Consider the following 17,967-nt stretch of genomic DNA (forward strand, 5'->3'; position numbering starts at 1 on the left):
AAAAGCTAACATTTAGTGAGCAGTGAATAGCCCACTACTGTGTAACAAGTACAACTCAATGATAATTATTAGATGAATTACATTTCAAAATAAATAGATACTGTAGCAGTTATTGTACAAAAGAACAAAAATTGAATTTGTTTATATATTCATTAAACCACTAAAAAGATTACTGAGTATCCACTATGTGCCAGGCATTTTTGATTCAATTATAAACAACATAGATGTGATCTCTGATCTCATTATACTCATATTCAATCCAAAGAGATGACAAAACAAGCAAATAAACAAACAAAAAGGTAAACAGAAGATAAAGTATGTAAGTGTGAGTTGCAATAAATGTTATAAAAAGAATGGATATGGGGCTTGGACAGAGAGCAATATGGCAGGGACAGCCTTTGGGTGGGGTGGTTAGGAACACCCTTAAGGAGGGGTTATTCCAACTGCAACCCAAAGGATGAAGAAGAGCTTGCTGAGTGAAGGGTGGGAGAGACCTAGGGAGCAACTTGTGCAGGTGCCCTGACATAGAAAGGGTGTGGCATGTCCAAGAATGGAGAGAGAATCATCAAGGCCCTTATGCATTCTAAGGTAGATATAATTATTAAATATTTAATTAACATTTATTATGACTACTATAACAGATTTAGATTGCTCCAGGCCAGAATGTGATAAAGGTAAATTATGATAAACTATGTATATATGCCATGGTATAGTTTTTCTTTCTTCCCACGGTATGAATTTTCCCTACTGGAAATAGTTATAATTGGATTGATTAATTTGTATTATTCAACTAGCTATGAATAATACAAAACAAAACAGTATCTTGACCCAGAAGTGCTACCTCAGGATTAAAACAGAAGGCTCAAGCTATATAACTTAATGCTTACTTTAAGTGGGCTTTGTTGATCGTACAATGAGAAATAAGAAGAAGGGGAATACAAAACATGATTATTGATAGTGAGTGATGGTATGGATAAGAATGAAAGGCTATGATTGTGAATGTTTTCCAGTGGGAAAATATCACCAATTTTATAATAATATCCTTCAAAAAATTTGCATTAAAAGGTATTTTCTAGAAGGAATAGTGATGAAAACTGAGGGCTGTCTGTCCTCCCATGCACTTTACAAAATTATTTCAATTTAATCTAGCCTTCACTTTGGATACAGATCTGCCACCCCCATCCCAGGCCAGGGGCTTAATGGCGTTGGTGCATCCTTGTCAATTCACAGACCATTCTTCTACACCTTTTTTCACAGAATCTAGCAAACGATATCCTCTACCCCCACTCCCCATGAAATAGCCCATGTGTCAAAGGTCTTTAAAAGGACAAAGCATGCATTTCTTTTTTCTTCTCCACCATGTAAAATCTTATGGGGAAATGGAATGGTTTACATTTTAGACAAAATTAGGGTATATCACAACAAGTCATAATTCACAGAAGTATTTCTCTTCTCTTTTCAGTTTATGGTCAAATGATTCTTTTTGGCAATCATCACAAGAAAATAATTATACTGTACCTCACCCAGGGGCAAATGTGATTATACCTGAAGGTAAATACATAAACACAAATGAATAAAATGTTTGTTTTATGTAATATTAACACTATGGCAGGGTAGATGTCACAGTTAGGTTTCCACTTTTATCAGCACACTTTGGTGAAAGAGCAAGTGTGAAGAAGTGGACTCTATTAATGCATCCTGGATACTAAACCTAGCCTTCTGGGGTTTCTGTGGATTTAAACCTGACCATTAATTAACAAGAGTAGAATTTCTGGGAGAGATAGGAATCAGGTATTATATGAAAAGACATTTAATAAACTTACTCAAAACCAGGACTCAATGATAAGCTTGTCAATGTTTTGCTATAGGGTGTAGTTTATGGACTATGTTATATTTCTTAAAGTATTGTTTTATAGGAACATGGATGGTAGCTGACATAGATATGCCATCAATGGAAAGACTCATTATTTGGGGGGTTCTAGAACTGGAAGATAAATATAATGTAGGAGCTGCAGAATCTTCTTACAGAGAAGTTGTTTTGAATGCTACCTACATATCACTGCAGGTAAGAATGAGGGCCTTATAGTTTATATCTTTATTAATCTAATTCTAAGATGTATATTTACTCAAATAATAAGAAGGAAGCATATTCAATTGGTGTGAATAAAAAGTACAACTGACTCTAGCCCATTAAATGTGAGTCTCAGGTAAGTCCAGTATATTTCTGTTCTCCTTTAAATTACGAACTAAACATTTCTTAGGAGCAGTTATTATGGGATTCTTAAGTTTGCAGTTAGCCCAGTTTCAATTCTGCATAGAATATCTGTGTCATTATGAGGTCAGGCTAAACCAACAGCTTGTTCCAACAAAGGGTCCTAGGAGTTCTGAAAAAATTAAAAGAATTTAAGCCTTTTGTTTTTTAAAGAAAACAAACAGTATTAAAAAAAAAAAACCAAAGAGATATAAATGGAATTATGAAAGCAAGAGAAAATAAATCAAAATGTTACAGTTATTCAGAACAATCCCCACATTACTTGTAAACCCCGGATGGTCTTGAACCTGTACCAGCTTAATCAGCTCGATTGTTCTGTCAGTCTTGTAATATTGTTTATGAAAAAGAATAGCTTTGCCAAAAAGCTATTAAGCATCATTAAAATAATAAGTAGTTAGAATTATTATTATTTCTTTGAGAGAAGGAATAAAGTCCAGAAACTTGGTTATTAATATTTTAAAAGTGCATCATATTTTGATTAGATGAATGGCTTTAAGGTAAATTAAAGTTACAACTGAATCTTTACCTCATTGTTTTTTAGTTGGGTAACCATGGGTAAGTTATTTGACCTCTTTCATCATTAGTTTTCTCACCTGTGAAATAAGGATAATAATACTAATTCATGAATTTGGTGTAAAGAAAGGTTAAATGATATAATATATGTGAAGCCTTACACATTATGCGTGTTGGAAATAGCAAGCATTTAATGATAGCTGTTAGTATTAACAATGACGACTCATAAATGGTATAGCTTGGGTGTAAGCGTGAAGAGTATATCTTACGTATGGGATATTACGTTCAAATACATTATGGTCTGTTCAAACACCACTAGTTTAAGTCTTATGAAATCTCAGTTTTAGGTCTGCTTCTGTCCATAAGTAGATATTGAATTTGACCTTTGAAAAATCATTTAAACTGCCTATCCAAAAGTGAAATTAAAGTCACTTCCAGTTATAATGCTGTTCTTTATATAACAAAACTCATTCCTTTTTACTAGGGGAGACTTCCAGTGACTTCTTAATTTCTTTTTTATGGGTGGATTTTTTTTCCTGGTCAATTTTTAAGTATTAACAATTTTCTGCTTTATTTCAGGGAGGTAGATTAATCGGTGGCTGGGAAGATAACCCTTTTAAAGGAGACTTAAAGATTGTTCTTAGAGGAAATCATACTACCCCAGACTGGGCTCTTCCAGAAGGACCAAATCAAGGGGCAAAGGTCTTAGGTGTGTGTCTACAGATACCAGAAGTGTCACATCTGCTTTGAGAATCTACTTTAAAATATATGGCACTAAAGTACCTATCAGTTCACAATGATAAATACTTTATCATAATAAGTACTTCTGATATAAAAGTGTCAGAAGCTTTTACAGAAATTTATTTTTATTTACAAAGGGTTATAGAAGTGGCAGAGATTTTTAGAATTAAATCACATCACATTTCACCAGGTAGAAACAGATATAAATGTGCATATTTTAAACCAAAATGTAATTTATTACAAAACTAATATTAACAAATCTCTTTGTGTGTATATCATTTTTCCAATCTGGTTTTCTTCATACAGTTTTCTTTATGTAAGCAAAACTATGTTTCACATTTTTTTACCTTAAAAGGTAACTTTCCTACACATTATTCCATTTATAGTATTAATAAATAATCTGTGGATCAGTTGACTCTGCAATCAATTACCCAATCACAGCTATTGATGAGATTTAATTTCCCAGTTGCATTGGTGTACTGTGGATATTCTTATTTGAGCTCGGAAAGCAAATGGCTTGAAAGAGTTTAACCTGGTCACAATTAAGAACTGTTTATATGAATGGTACTGCATATTTATTTAGGAGACACATATAAGCATGTGCTACCATTGTTTTACTGTACGATTTCTAAAACTGACACCAAGTAAATAAGGGGCTAAAAATTGCTTGAGATTGAATTAGCTCACCATTCACAAATGTCCTGAAGCATACAAATTCAATATTTAAAAATAATTACATGTTTTAATTTCAAAAGTAATATATTAAACAACATAGAACAATATCAAGAAAACATACCTGTAAAGAATATACATCTTTCTAATTCTCTTTTAAGGACACTAGCATTAGTTAAAATTTTTTGTGTGTCTTCCTATGTTTTTATCTAGGATGCCTATATTCATATTACATATACTGATTTGTGGTGATAGTATTGTTCCTTTCATAAAACATGGTCAAACTAAGTATATTATTATGCAATTTTCTTTTCTCAGTGAACATATTATGAAAATCTTTCCTGATCAAAATGTACAGATAAAACTCTTTTTTATAGCCTATTATTCTACAGTATTAGTATATTAAACTTTATTCCATCCTTTTCCTTTTGATGTATATTTGGATTAATTCCAGTTTCCTCATGTTTCTAAATATTACTGTGGTAAGCATCTTCATTCATGTACTCTTGTATACTGGCTTTAATGTCTATGAGCCAGAGTTCCAGAAGTGGGTTAAAGGGTCAAAGTCTTCTTACATGGCTCCAAGCAGAGAGCACCAATTCATTCCTTTCATTCTAAAATGTTTAATCACATAATAAAATATATCAATGAACATTTTCATTTTATACTAGCACCTAACTCAGTACTGTGTGGTGAATAAATAGGAGTGTGCTTTTCTTCTTTAGGGGTGTTTGGTGAGCTAGATCTTCATGGAATTCCACGTTCAATATATAAAACTAAGCTCTCAGAAACTGCAGATGCAGGTTCCAACGTCCTGTCTCTGATGGATGCTGTGGATTGGCAGGTAGAGAAAATAATTATGTAATGGAACATGAATATATACAGTGGGTCAGCTGAAAAAATGTCTATTCTACTCTCATGGGCATTCATTTTCTCATGTGATTAGCCAGATGAAAAATGGGTATTTTGCAATAAGCTTGCAAAAATTGACCTGATAGGAGGCATTTAAAAATTGTGGCTTCAATGGTCCTTTAAAATAAATAGAGAACATTATGTCTGTGTGCATATATACATATGTATGTATATTGTATTTATATATATTTTATGACTATATATTATGTATATACATTTTATGACATATATGACTGTAGATTAGTCATATAATATATGACTTATATATTATGTATATAGAAGCTAATATATAATATATAAGTCATAAAAATGCATATAAATTAGTCATATTTTATATTAATATATGTCATATAAGAAAAATATGAATATTTTTGGATAAAATTAAAATGACTATTAGTCATTAAAATGTATATATAATATATTAGTCATATTTTATAGTAATGTATATTAGTCATAAAAGAAGAATATGAACATTTTTGGATAAAATTATTTATTATAAATTCTTACAAAACAGAAAATGGAATTATTTAAAATATATTTTATTATCTTGGTTGCCTCTTCACTTCTAATTTATGATTTTACATGTTAAGAATTTGAAAAGAAAACAAATTCTGACACCCAATGATATCCATATACTGCCTGTGTTAAATGAGATCTTTTAATAAAGTATAAATGGTAGCAATTCTCATCTCTACTGTGCTCATAAACCATGCACAAGCCATAGAGTCCACATGTTTTAAAATACAGTTTTTAATGCCAAAAAATTAGAGAAATGAATGGATTTCATCTCCAAGCTCTCAGATCTCAGCCAGTTCCTTTCTGGTGAGAACAAGCTTTAGACTCGCAGAACAAAGGGAGCCTTAGTTTGAGCAAATCAATGGAAATCATCAAAACATTTGGGTTTGCTCTCTTAGTGTAGTTTATAATGGGTAAATAGAAAGAGGGTTTATTGAGAAGTATTATGATCTATTTGCAATATGTTTTTATTTGCGATAGTCCTGGTGTGATTACTTTTTAAAGAGAATAATTAAGTGATTTTGATATCCTTATTATTTATCCAATTAATACTGTCTGCAAATTTTGTATCAAAGTAATATTTAACCAAGTGTCACACGTTTTTCTAGGCATTCGGGATTTAGTGGTGAAGAAATTTGTCCAAGCTATAACAGAACTTCCTTTGGAGTGGGAGAGTCAGATACTAAATGAACAAATAAATATCTATTAATTTCAGATAATGTGCATGATGAAGGAAATAAAACAAGTAGTGTGATAGAGACTACCATGGCAAAGAGTGGCAAATAACATTGAATATTCCAGAGACGGTCTTTGTCAAGGGTACATCTGAGAAGAGATTTGGATGATAAGGAGGAGCTCAATATACAAAGTTCTAGGACTTAGCCTTGCCCTTTAACTTTCCTCAGGCTTTTCTGCCTTTCAGAAATAACAAGTGAGAGTTAATTGTACTAAACAAACAAACAAAAAACTAGGGAAAAAAATTCAACTCTTAATAATATTGTCCTGATCAGTTCTTAATAAAAATGTGAGTATGTTTGCTTTGATGTCTTTACTTTTTTAGAAAGGTATATTGCTGTGATTTTGCTAAACGGCTGAGTTAAAGTTAAGAAAATGCTCAGATAATTCAAAATTTATAATTCTTAATATCAAACACAAGCATATATATTTTAGAGACTTTAATGTACTGTTTATTCTTTCTGATAATACCATAATTGCCAATGAGATATAAATTAAATTTGAATTATTTAATAATGATATCAGAAATATAAACCTATTTTTAAAATTGTTCTCAAATTTGGCACTTGAATTTTTCTAAGGAGGGAGAAGAGATTGTGATAACAACCACAAGCTATGATTTCCACCAGACAGAAACAAGAAGTATCGTTAAAATCCTGCATGATCATAAAATTCTCATTCTTAATGATAGCCTTTCCTATACTCACTTGGGTAAGTGGATGCTTTTTAATCAAATAGATATATAATTGTATTGAAAGATTCACATTTTCTCTGTAATTATAATTCTTTGATAAAACATGTCACAAATATGTTAAAGGAGCATTTTATTCAGATTGGCAATGATACCCAGTGAGCGCTGCTCTTTCTCTGTTGGTTACCGATAGTCCCCGCTATGTGCTTTCATCCATTCAGCAAATATTCAGCAAAGACCTAGTGTATGACATTTTATAGGGTAAGGTTCAACACTTTCTGTTTAAAGCAAGCTTCTAGGTGATTCTTGTTCACACTGAAATTTGAGAATCCTTTATTCAAAAGCCTTGTTGTCCTAAACTGTTTCATGGATATAGTCTTTAGTGGTAAATGCATTTAGACAAGTAACAATGGAAAGATAAAACTATAATTGTTGAGGAAAGAAGGAATAAGCATGATCTGAAGATGAGTTTTCCACTTACAGGAGCAGGGCCTTCCCAGCACTCCAGCCTTTCCCCATTTGGCATGGTACCTTCATCCAAATCTCAGGAAGTGGGAGCAGACAGTAGTGTAAAGTTAGAAAATCCTTTCAGATGCCCCTGATGCTCACATGAACTCCAGATGCAAGACAGCATGATAGACTAGCAGACGTTTGACTTGGGTGAAAAAGAAACTGAAAAGAACTTCTTAAAGCAGTACTTTGATAGAAGTGCATGTGTCTATAATTCTATATCATATATTTTCTTTAAATCTAAAGAAAAGTTTTATTTGAAAAATGTTTCATTGTAATTAGTTGTAAAACAGTTGGTTTTTGAAGTTTGACATTATAGATTCTTTCATTTAAAATATCAAGCATTATTCTCTGTTTGAAATGCACCTGCTTGTCTTAAAGTTTTGAATAACATTTTGTAAAATGTGGCATGTAATCTAGGTTATGTTTTACAAATTGTTAAGATGTAAATGTACAGATGGTATTGGACATGCTACTACCTATTGATAAAGAATCTTGTGGTTGATATAAAATATGCCACAGGGAAAGTGGAACAAACCAAGGTTTAGGTGGCAGGAGTGTTAATTGCCATGCGTTGTTGATTCTCCTCCTAGCTTTGGACAAATTCTTTTACTTCTCTACATTTTCTCACCTATTAAAATTACAATACACTTCTCAATTTGCCATACAACAGGGTTTTCATGTGTAATTTGAAGTGATTATATACTACCTTCAAGATTTGTTAAGTAGTAACTTTATACTTGCTGATGATAATAATAATTTTGATGTAAATAGAGGAAATATTTTTGGTTATATTTCATTTTATAAATATGAATATCATAATATCAGACTGCCATCTGTATATGTTTAAACATGTAAATCTAATAATTCATGCATTTATGTTGAATTTTGGCTTATTAGAAAGCTGTTTAGCATATGAACTGCAAAGGAACTAGTAAAGACAGATATTTCTCAGCACTGGCAATAATCTAGCTGCCTTTATGCTGCAGCTGAAAAATACCATGTCCTTGGAACTGGTGAGAGCTACATGTTAGCAGCTGATGTTGGGATACTGAGTAGGAACATCAAAATAATTGGTGAAGATTACCCAGGTTGGTCCGAGGACTCTTTTGGAGCACGCATACTGGTTGGCTCATTCACTGAAAATATGATGACATTTAAAGGTTAGTATAAATTCAGTTTATTTTTCTAAATGAGCTAAAACATGATCTCATCTATATTTAGTCAGCTCTTACATAATTCTCACTTTTTAAATAAGATTATGTGGGAAAATAAAACATAAAAAGTGATTATGTAGCCCAGGTGTTACCTTCCAAGTAAATTCTCTTAAATTACTGCTTTTACTTTTATCTTCACAGACAAAATGAATTATCAAATTAACAATGACCTTCGGTAACAGCTAGACCAGTCTTTCACCTAACAGAGATAATTTTATACTAAGTACCGCAGATCATTTGTTGCTTTTGTTTTGGTTTAAGGAAAATTTCAAGCATACACCAAAAATAGAGAAAACAATATAATGAATCCCAGTGTACTAATCACCAGCTTCAACGATGATCAGCTTTGGCCAATCTTGTTTCACCTACACCTCCATCCACTTTCTACATGCTCCTGGATTGTATTGAAGCAACCACACATTATATCATCTAGAAGTATTTTAGTGTGTAACTGTAAGACATTGTAGAAAACATCAACAAATATCAGACCTAAAAATGTTAATTTCTTAATAATAATTTCTTATCAAATGATAGTTCAAATTTCCCCAGTATCCTCCTTCCTTTCCTTCTTCCCTTCCTTCCTCCCTCCCTCCCTTCCTCCCTTCCTCCCTCCCTCCCTTCCTCCCTTCCTCCATCCTTCCTTCCTTCCTTCCATCCATCCTCTTGTTTCAAATAAGTATCTAAATAAGATCCACATTTCAACTGGTTATGAATCTTAAATCTCTGATTCATTCCTCTCTCCTTGCATTTTATCTATAAAAGAAGTTGGTCCTCTAATTCTGTGGAGTTTCCAACATTCTGGAATTTAGTGATTGCATTCCTGAAATTTAACTTGTTCTCGTCTCCCTGTATTTCCTATGCCTAGGTGATCTAAAACTAGAGGCTTCAGGCTCAATTTTTAGGCAAGAATTATGCCAGACAGCGTGTCTCAGGCCTGTAATCCCAGCACTTTGGGAGGCCAAGGTGGGAGGACTGCTTGAGGCCAGGAGTTTGAAATCAGCCTAGGCAACAACCCAATTGCAAAAAAAAAAAAAAAAAAAGGAAAAGGTACAGTTGGTAGTGTATTTTTCCATCAGTAAATACATAATGTATGATTGTTTCTCTTCTTACAATGCTAATAGCTACTAATTAACATTGCCTAGATTCATTAAATCATTAAGATTTAAAATTTCCTCCTCATTTATAATGAAGAAAATCTCCTCTAAACAACCATTTGACTGCACTGAAAAATACTTCGTATAGGAAATACAGGAAAAAATGCTTGATTTTTCCTCATATTGACTAGGTTTCAAAATAATATGTTTGTTCCCAAGCATCCTCCAAAGGTGACAGGGAGTTTTTGGTTTGTTGTTAGTATCATTATGTGCTCCTGGGTCAAAATATATTTGACCTGTTCAAATCCATTGTGATTGTTAATCTGATTAATACTCAGAATGCTCCATTATTGACTTTCAGAACCTTTTCATGTTGATGCCTGTCTTCTTGACATGAGTTAGTTTTCTAAGCCTCTTTACTTTCTGATACGGGAAGCACATACTGTAATTTTTTTCTAAGACTGGAACTCAATTGTTCCTCCAAGTAATTCTGGTTCTTTTTATTGGAAGATGTTATTTGGATCCCACAATCTGGGTACTAGGACTAGAGCATCCATTCTTGATTTGAACTGTTGCTGCAGGTACTCACTTGTTCAAAACACTGCCTATTTCATTTTGCAACGGATCTATTCTAGAAAATCTTTATATTGAGAAAACAGCAATCTCACTACAGCCTCTACTTATTGTTCATAATCTGCCAGAGGAAGTTTAACTGATGATGATGGTGCTGCTGCTGCTGCTAATGATGGTGATGGTAATGATGATCATGACACAAGATCACGGGCACTGTGCTAGGCATTAAACACGTACTATCTCATTTAATCCTCATAATGTTATGGCATAAATATTATCCCTCTTTTAAATATGAAGAAACAGATGAATAAAGGGGTACAGTTGCTTTGATCTTGAATATTAATCAGTGTCTTTCTCACTTCAAATTCGGTGAAGAACCCTGACAGCCTTTCCTTGCTCTGATATATTGTTTTTGATGTGAGTAAAGATAACATATCTGTGGCTTTTGTAAGCCCAGGTGGTTTATAGTAATCATGTCTTCTCTATCATTATCTCAATTTTTCATATCTTTTCAACCATGTATATAAGAATTGGCTCATGGATTTCAAGGTAGGCTTTCTCTTCTAGTACAAAATAACTCTTCTCCAACACATTCTATTAAGTATCATTTTTTGAACAAATAATATTCTCTTTGGTTATTTTCCAGCCATGAATTCCTGGGCCTCAGTTTTTTTTTTAACTAGATGATAGAGATATAAAAGTTCCTAACTCACAGGGTGCTTTGTGAGAATTAAACCCCATATTGTCTGTTACGCATTTAGTGCAGCACTTGACACAGAGCAATCTCTCATGGATTGTTATTGCTGTTATTAGTAGTCTGTAAAATTACCCTTTGTCACCTCGATGGTACTTATGATAAGCTGACCAGCAGATAATTGGCAACATATATTCTGAAAGAGATTATAAAAGATAATGCCCTTTAAAAGCTCTTTATGGCATCAAAAGGGAAATGTCAGGTAAATTGTATCTTATGCCTTATGCCATACATTCTCAATTCAAAAATATCACCCCCCACCCCAAAAGGAAAAACTTAGTTCTGGGGGTAGGGGCAAAAAACATAGGTATTACAATGGTTTGTGGTCCTCCAAAAGGCCACTGTACACTAACAGATATATGGTATATATGCGTTATTAAAATTTTGTGGGAGAGTGCAGGCTATTAAGAAAAAAAATGTTGAAAAGGGCTATTTGTGAGTACAATGAAAAGAGGTCTGAGAAATTCTACTTCTTCTGGATTAAAGGAGCAAAGAATAACTAATGATTTTTTCATGAAAAATTTGAACTTTGTGTAGCTTTTCAAAAATGTTTTATTCCAACTGTTTTAAGAAGAACAAATTTTAAATCTTTCCCTACCTTAGGAAATGCAAGAATAAGTAATGTGGAATTTTATCACAGTGGTCAAGAAGGCTTCAGGGATAGCACAGATCCAAGATATGCTGTAACGTTTCTTAACCTAGGACAGGTTTGTGCTTTATTTTTAATTTTGTGTATATTAAAAATACGTAAACTATTTTTATTTTCATGTGACTTCTAAATAGCCACATCTTATATTAGCTAAAATTATAATCTAATATAATAAACTTTCTTGGCCCATTAACTTTTTAGACCTATATAAGTAGGATTTGATTCCATCCATATTGTGTACTTATTTAAGGCCAGTAAAAATCATAGGAAAAGTAGTATAGAGGGTGAAAAAATTGAAGATCTATAATAGTGGTTTATATATCCACTTTATTTTGCAATGACCAAAAACATTTTTCCAAATGGTTTCTATTAAACAAAGAGCGTATTGCTCAAACTTCTCAAATGAAATGCATGTCTGATCTATGCCTCCATCAAAAGTGGGAAAATAAATATTCCTAGAGGGCTGGTGATTTAAGAAAAATGAGAGACAGCATATCTCTTAGTAGAAATAAATAAATAATCTTTTAGGTTTAAATTGAAACCCCTAACCTGTTCACTGAATGGTTCCTATAGACATTTGAATAGTAACTCCTTGCCTAAAGAATTTTTATAATAAAAAAAAAATCCCTGTCATCATGAACTATTCTTAAAAAAGTAATTTTTAGCACCTTAGCATTTTATAAGTGATAATAGGAATATAAATGCATAGAAAAGCACTTGAGAATTTTGAATCTGCATTTAAAGTAAGCATATATATTTAATATATCTAATAATAAATTCAGATACATGGAAATTTGCATATTTTATATATGGATATATTAAAGATTTATGGAGAAATCATCTTTAAGAGAAAGTGAATTGAGTATTGATGATTGATCAAGGTTTACTGAAAATCATTTACTTCAATTTTTTTCTTTAAATATATTGTAATTTTATTTTTAAAATGTTCTCTGTATCCCAATGTTTTATAGATTCAAGAACACGGTTCATCCTATATTCGAGGCTGTGCTTTTCACCATGGCTTCTCTCCAGCAATTGGTGTATTTGGGACAGATGGATTGGACATAGATGACAACATAATTTACTTTACAGTGGGAGAAGGTAATATAATAATATTTTGGTCCAAATTACATGTCCTGTGGAGGCTTTCTTATCTGTAAACTCTAGAGCCATACTGCCCAATTGATCTTTCTGTGAGGATGGAAATGGTCTATATTTATGCTGTCTAATAATAGTAATTACTAAATCACATGTGTCTATTGAGCACTTGAATTATGGCTAGGAGCTGAATTGTGACTGAGGAAATGAACTTTTAATTTTAATGGTACATAATTTAATTGCACTTAATATACATTTAAATAGCCACATGTGGCTATGGCTATCATATTAGACACTATAGCCCTATAACATGGAAGAATTTTTACCAGACCACATTCTTATATGAGTTATCTAATCACTAATTATTTAAATGTAATACTCCTCACATATAAATCACAAATATTATTACAAATAAAGTTTATATACAACTGTAGACATATTATATTGATTTTTGTCAGTATAAAGTATAATAAACTTATTTAATTTATATAAAAGCTGTGGGTTTGTTAAATAAAATCTGAGATGGACACTGTGAACCCACATATTTAACAAGCACCCCAGAAGATTCTAATTCAGGTAGTCTATTAAAGAGGGAGAGTTCATTATCAAAGAGTTCAGAGGAATCTTTCAAAAATCTAGAGGATCATTTGTCAGGCTCAAAGTAGAAAAATAATTTTATAGAAAACCAAAAGACATTACTCATAATAGTCGTTTCAAATTGACTTATGTATTTTGGGGATTTTCTTTCCTTTTTTTCTTTTCTTTTTTTTTAACAGGTATAAGAATATGGGGGAATGCCAACCAAGTCCGAGGGAATTTGATTGCACTTTCGGTTTGGCCAGGAACCTATCAGAACAGAAAAGATTTAAGTTCAACTCTCTGGCATGCAGTAATTGAGGTAATGAGAACAAACTTATAATTATACTAACTTATAATGATATCAGTGATTGAAAAAATATAGTAAAATGAGCTAACTAAAGCAGTGAATGCACTTTTAAAAAGATGATGTAAGTTTCGGTAGCCATTGGTGTATTTTTTTCTGTTGATGTCTATTGGTTTAAATAGTTCTCTTACCTCCTTTCTTCTCCAACATTATTTCAAGTTCCAGTACAGGGCCTCTTTGCTGCTAGTACTTGACTGAGTGCTTTGGGCATATTACTACTTAATTCTGAATTTAGTTTCCTCCCTAAAAATGAAAATAGACAATGAAATCTCTAAAATCCTTTTCTCATCTAAAATGGTCATGATTCTACATGCAAGGTTATTATACTTATCTGATATTACTAATTGGAACCTTCTTGTTTCCCATGAAGTTTCTTCAATTACTGTAAGTGTTTGTTTAGATATAGAGTAAGATTACAAACAAGAAAAGAGAAAGTGGAGGAGATACCTTCCTCCTGCCTTTACCTATGACATAGAATCGAAAGAAATTAAAAATAGTTACCTTTGAAAGATGGGATAAGGATTGAGGTTTTTTTTTTTTTGCACAACTATTAATACCTTAAGGTAAAATCTGAAAACTGAAATTTGGTACACATTTATGAGGTAAAAGATAATCTCTTTTTATCTGTTTATACATATTAAATGTCAATTCCAAATCTTTAAGGCTATTTGTGTCTTTTGAAAGAAAAGGTACTTAATTGACATTTATGAATTCATGTGACTCTATTTTTATCAAAATATTTAAAAATAAATGTGTTTAATATGATTGCAACTTTTGACTGTTTTGCTGACACCATAGGCAAGAATGATATGTGTGCTGTATGCTTCCATTTTTTTCTACTTTGACTTGGCTTATAAAATAAAATTGTTTAGTAATTACCTAACACTCATGCTAACCTACTTTGTGATTATAGCAAACGTTATGTAAACTAGTCAATGTCTCCACTGAATCTTATGATCCACTATCATTGCCTCAGTTGTCTTTTTTAAAATAAATTAATCAAATTGGTAACAAAACATAACTAAAAAGAGCCTGTAAAAAGAGCTTGCACCTGTAATCCTAGCTACTTGGGAGGTTAAGAGGATTGCTTAAGCTTAGGAGTTTGAGACCTACCTGGGCAACATAGCGAGACCCTGTCTCAAAAAATATATATATATACACACATAATTTTATATGAATATATATTTATATTAAACATATATAAATATAATATATAAATATATATTTATCCCTTTTTCAGTGATCACAAATTCCTGAACAAAGTATTAACTTCTTGTTACCTTGTTATAATACTGGAACTTGTTCTGTGCCTTGTAAATTTTAAACCACATTCAGTGGATTTTGTGACTGAAATAAGAAATAATCTCTTTAATGTAGTTTTTAAATGAAGTCCAGGCTATAGTACTTAATGATGGTTTTACACTAAGAACCTAGTGTAATTTCAATACATCACTTGTAATTAAGTTTGAATGGGGTAAATAATAAATTAAATTTTTCCTTCTGAAAATGTAGTCATAATTAAAGGTTTTCATAAGTATATTGTCATATACTTACTCTCAATTTATATAAATGTTTACTAGCCTGATGCACAGTATTTTTTTTTAAATCATTGCACTAGATAAATAGAGGGACCAATACAGTTTTACAGAATAATGTAGTTGCTGGATTTGGAAGAGCAGGATACCGCATTGATGGTGAACCTTGCCCAGGTAAGTCTTTTAAACCAGGAATCGCTAAAACTAGGAAATAACTTGTCCAAAATTGTTAAAATAAATAATTATTGTTTGTTAATTCAATATATAATATCTTTTCCTTCTGGTCACTGAAATAACTCAACAAGATAAATTATTTCAAGATAACATTGGATCTAAAAAAATAAATAGGTTTCTAAGGAAAACTTTATTTTCCCAAGTTTATGATCCCAAAACTCCAATAGCAACTTGAGTTGTTGATTTGGTCGGCATTGGGACAGTAAGTACCTCATTCCACCACCATTTTTACAAAAATAGCACTTATTATAGAGATACATGTTGACATACACCATTATTTTAACTTCTACTTTGATACAATAAATGTTCACTATTCATATGTTAAACCTGCATGCATCAAAAAGTCAATGAACATGAACAGACACTTCTCAAACATAGATTTCTCTATATTAGATTAGTAAAAATTAAGAACTAACTGAGCATCTACTCTTTTGACAAGGCTGTAGGAAAAGCAAAACATTTACACCTTGCTGGTTGAAGGACAAAACAATATCATCTCTGCTTAGGGTAACATGACAACATCTACCAAAATAACACATGCATTTACCTTTGACTCAGCATTTCCACTTCTATGAATCTAGCTAACAGTTGCCTTCACAAACTTAGAAAATTATTTATGAACAAGGTTATTCATCACAGCATTGTCTGTACTAGCAGAAAACCGAAAGCCATTTGTGTCCCCCAATGGTAGAATAGTTATATAAAGCCAGACGATGGAACACTAGACTACTCAAAGAAAGAAGGCAGAAGAGTTCAATGTATTGATATGAAGAACTCTCTAGAATATTCTTAAGTGCTAACTGGAGAGTGCAAAATAGTTTATAAAATACTATTTTAGGTATAATACATATAAAATGTTTTGTGGAAGAAAGGGAAGGAATCAGAATGTATATGGTATTTGTATTTACATAAGAAAAGTATAAAAATCATAGAAAGTAATTGGGAACAGGGGAACTCAGTACTTATAATTGTGTACTTTTTCAATAACCTCTATATTTTCAACCATGTAAATAAATTATTATGAGATCAAAAAAGTAAAATACATAATAAATCTGCAGACTTTACCTCTCAAGAAATTTAAAGAAAGTTAAAGAAAATGGGACTTTCTCTGAGAAATGTAGGCCCCTTCCAGAATTGATTTAAAAAAAAAAAAAAACTCAGTATAGTTACTTTTTAACAGCTTTATTTGGGATGATTTATATAGCATAAAATTCATCTTTTTAAAATATATACTAGTTAAAAGTGTGTTTATTTTTAAGATTCTTTGAATCAGCATTTTTTTTTCTGTCAATTCAAACATTTTTAGACTTAAGCGGGTTTTATTCTTGTGCAAAATACATTTTGAAGGAATAAAAACTACTTTGTCAACATACTTAACTGATTCCTTGATATATGCTCTTGTTAAATATTTTAGTTCCCAACCTCTTGAAGTGGCTTTTCTTTGACTTAAAATTTTAAAATATGTAATTTCTTTACAACTTCAACAAAGTTATCCTTACGGATTTTTCAACATCAAAATGTGATCTTTGAATATGAGTATTTACTAGTATGTATAATGCTATGTAATGCATTTTTCACTGACTATGTGGATATTCCTAAATAATTGAGACTATTTATAAGGAGATTTTGGAGTTATAGCAACTGAAATATGAAACATCACAGAGGAATGAAGCATTTACGTTCCTGTAATGGTACATCAATTTATTCAATCCATCCCCCAGACAAGAGTCTGGGAAGCTCAGGATAGTGAAATACACCGGGTTCAGGGGTGAAACCCTATCTGTCCATGCATCTATTATTGTGTGACTCTAAGGGAGAGAAATGTGAAAATCTTCTTATGCAGGAAAATTATCAAAACCAGGAAGATCATAAATAAAATGTAAAACCCAAAGGACTAGGAAGAAGGGAAAATCAATAGAAGATAAAAGGAAACAGATACCAGGGAACCTGAACAGGAGAGCTGGTATTAAGTACAATTTAGGAGACGGTGCTGCTCTTTATAGACAGTCCTCCAATTCATGACTGTTTGGGGAGGCAGTTATTAAGGTTATGGAACTGATTTGGACATCAGTAAAACTTTCATTAAAATCCCCTTCGTTCTATATATTAATAATGAGTATAGTTGCCATTTATTGAGAGTATTTGCTATGCACTTTATGTAGGTGATTTCATTTTATTTTGAAACAATTCTGAATTAATCATTAAAACTTTTTACATATGAGGAAACTAAGGTCCTAAAACAACTTTCCCAAGATAATGCCTACACCAATTGTTAAAATATTTAAAGACCACCTATCCCTGTACAACC

At 31.9% G+C, this 17,967-nt stretch overlaps 1 protein-coding gene across 1 annotated transcript in view; it reads left to right on the forward strand.

The window, feature by feature from the left end:
- PKHD1L1 (PKHD1 like 1) overlaps positions 1-17,967 on the forward strand; it is a 157,754-nt gene that overhangs the window by 111,027 nt on the left and 28,760 nt on the right. The window contains exons 54-63 of the mRNA XM_025394337.1: positions 1,463-1,551; positions 1,917-2,065; positions 3,365-3,494; positions 4,924-5,042; positions 6,943-7,072; positions 8,552-8,725; positions 11,804-11,907; positions 12,821-12,950; positions 13,724-13,845; positions 15,509-15,599. Coding sequence (XP_025250122.1) covers positions 1,463-1,551; positions 1,917-2,065; positions 3,365-3,494; positions 4,924-5,042; positions 6,943-7,072; positions 8,552-8,725; positions 11,804-11,907; positions 12,821-12,950; positions 13,724-13,845; positions 15,509-15,599 — 1,238 coding nt within the window. The remainder of the gene's footprint in view (positions 1-1,462; positions 1,552-1,916; positions 2,066-3,364; positions 3,495-4,923; positions 5,043-6,942; positions 7,073-8,551; positions 8,726-11,803; positions 11,908-12,820; positions 12,951-13,723; positions 13,846-15,508; positions 15,600-17,967) is intronic.

The sequence above is a fragment of the Theropithecus gelada genome, chromosome 8 (assembly GCF_003255815.1).
Source record: "Theropithecus gelada isolate Dixy chromosome 8, Tgel_1.0, whole genome shotgun sequence".
Lineage (NCBI taxonomy): Eukaryota > Metazoa > Chordata > Mammalia > Primates > Cercopithecidae > Theropithecus > Theropithecus gelada.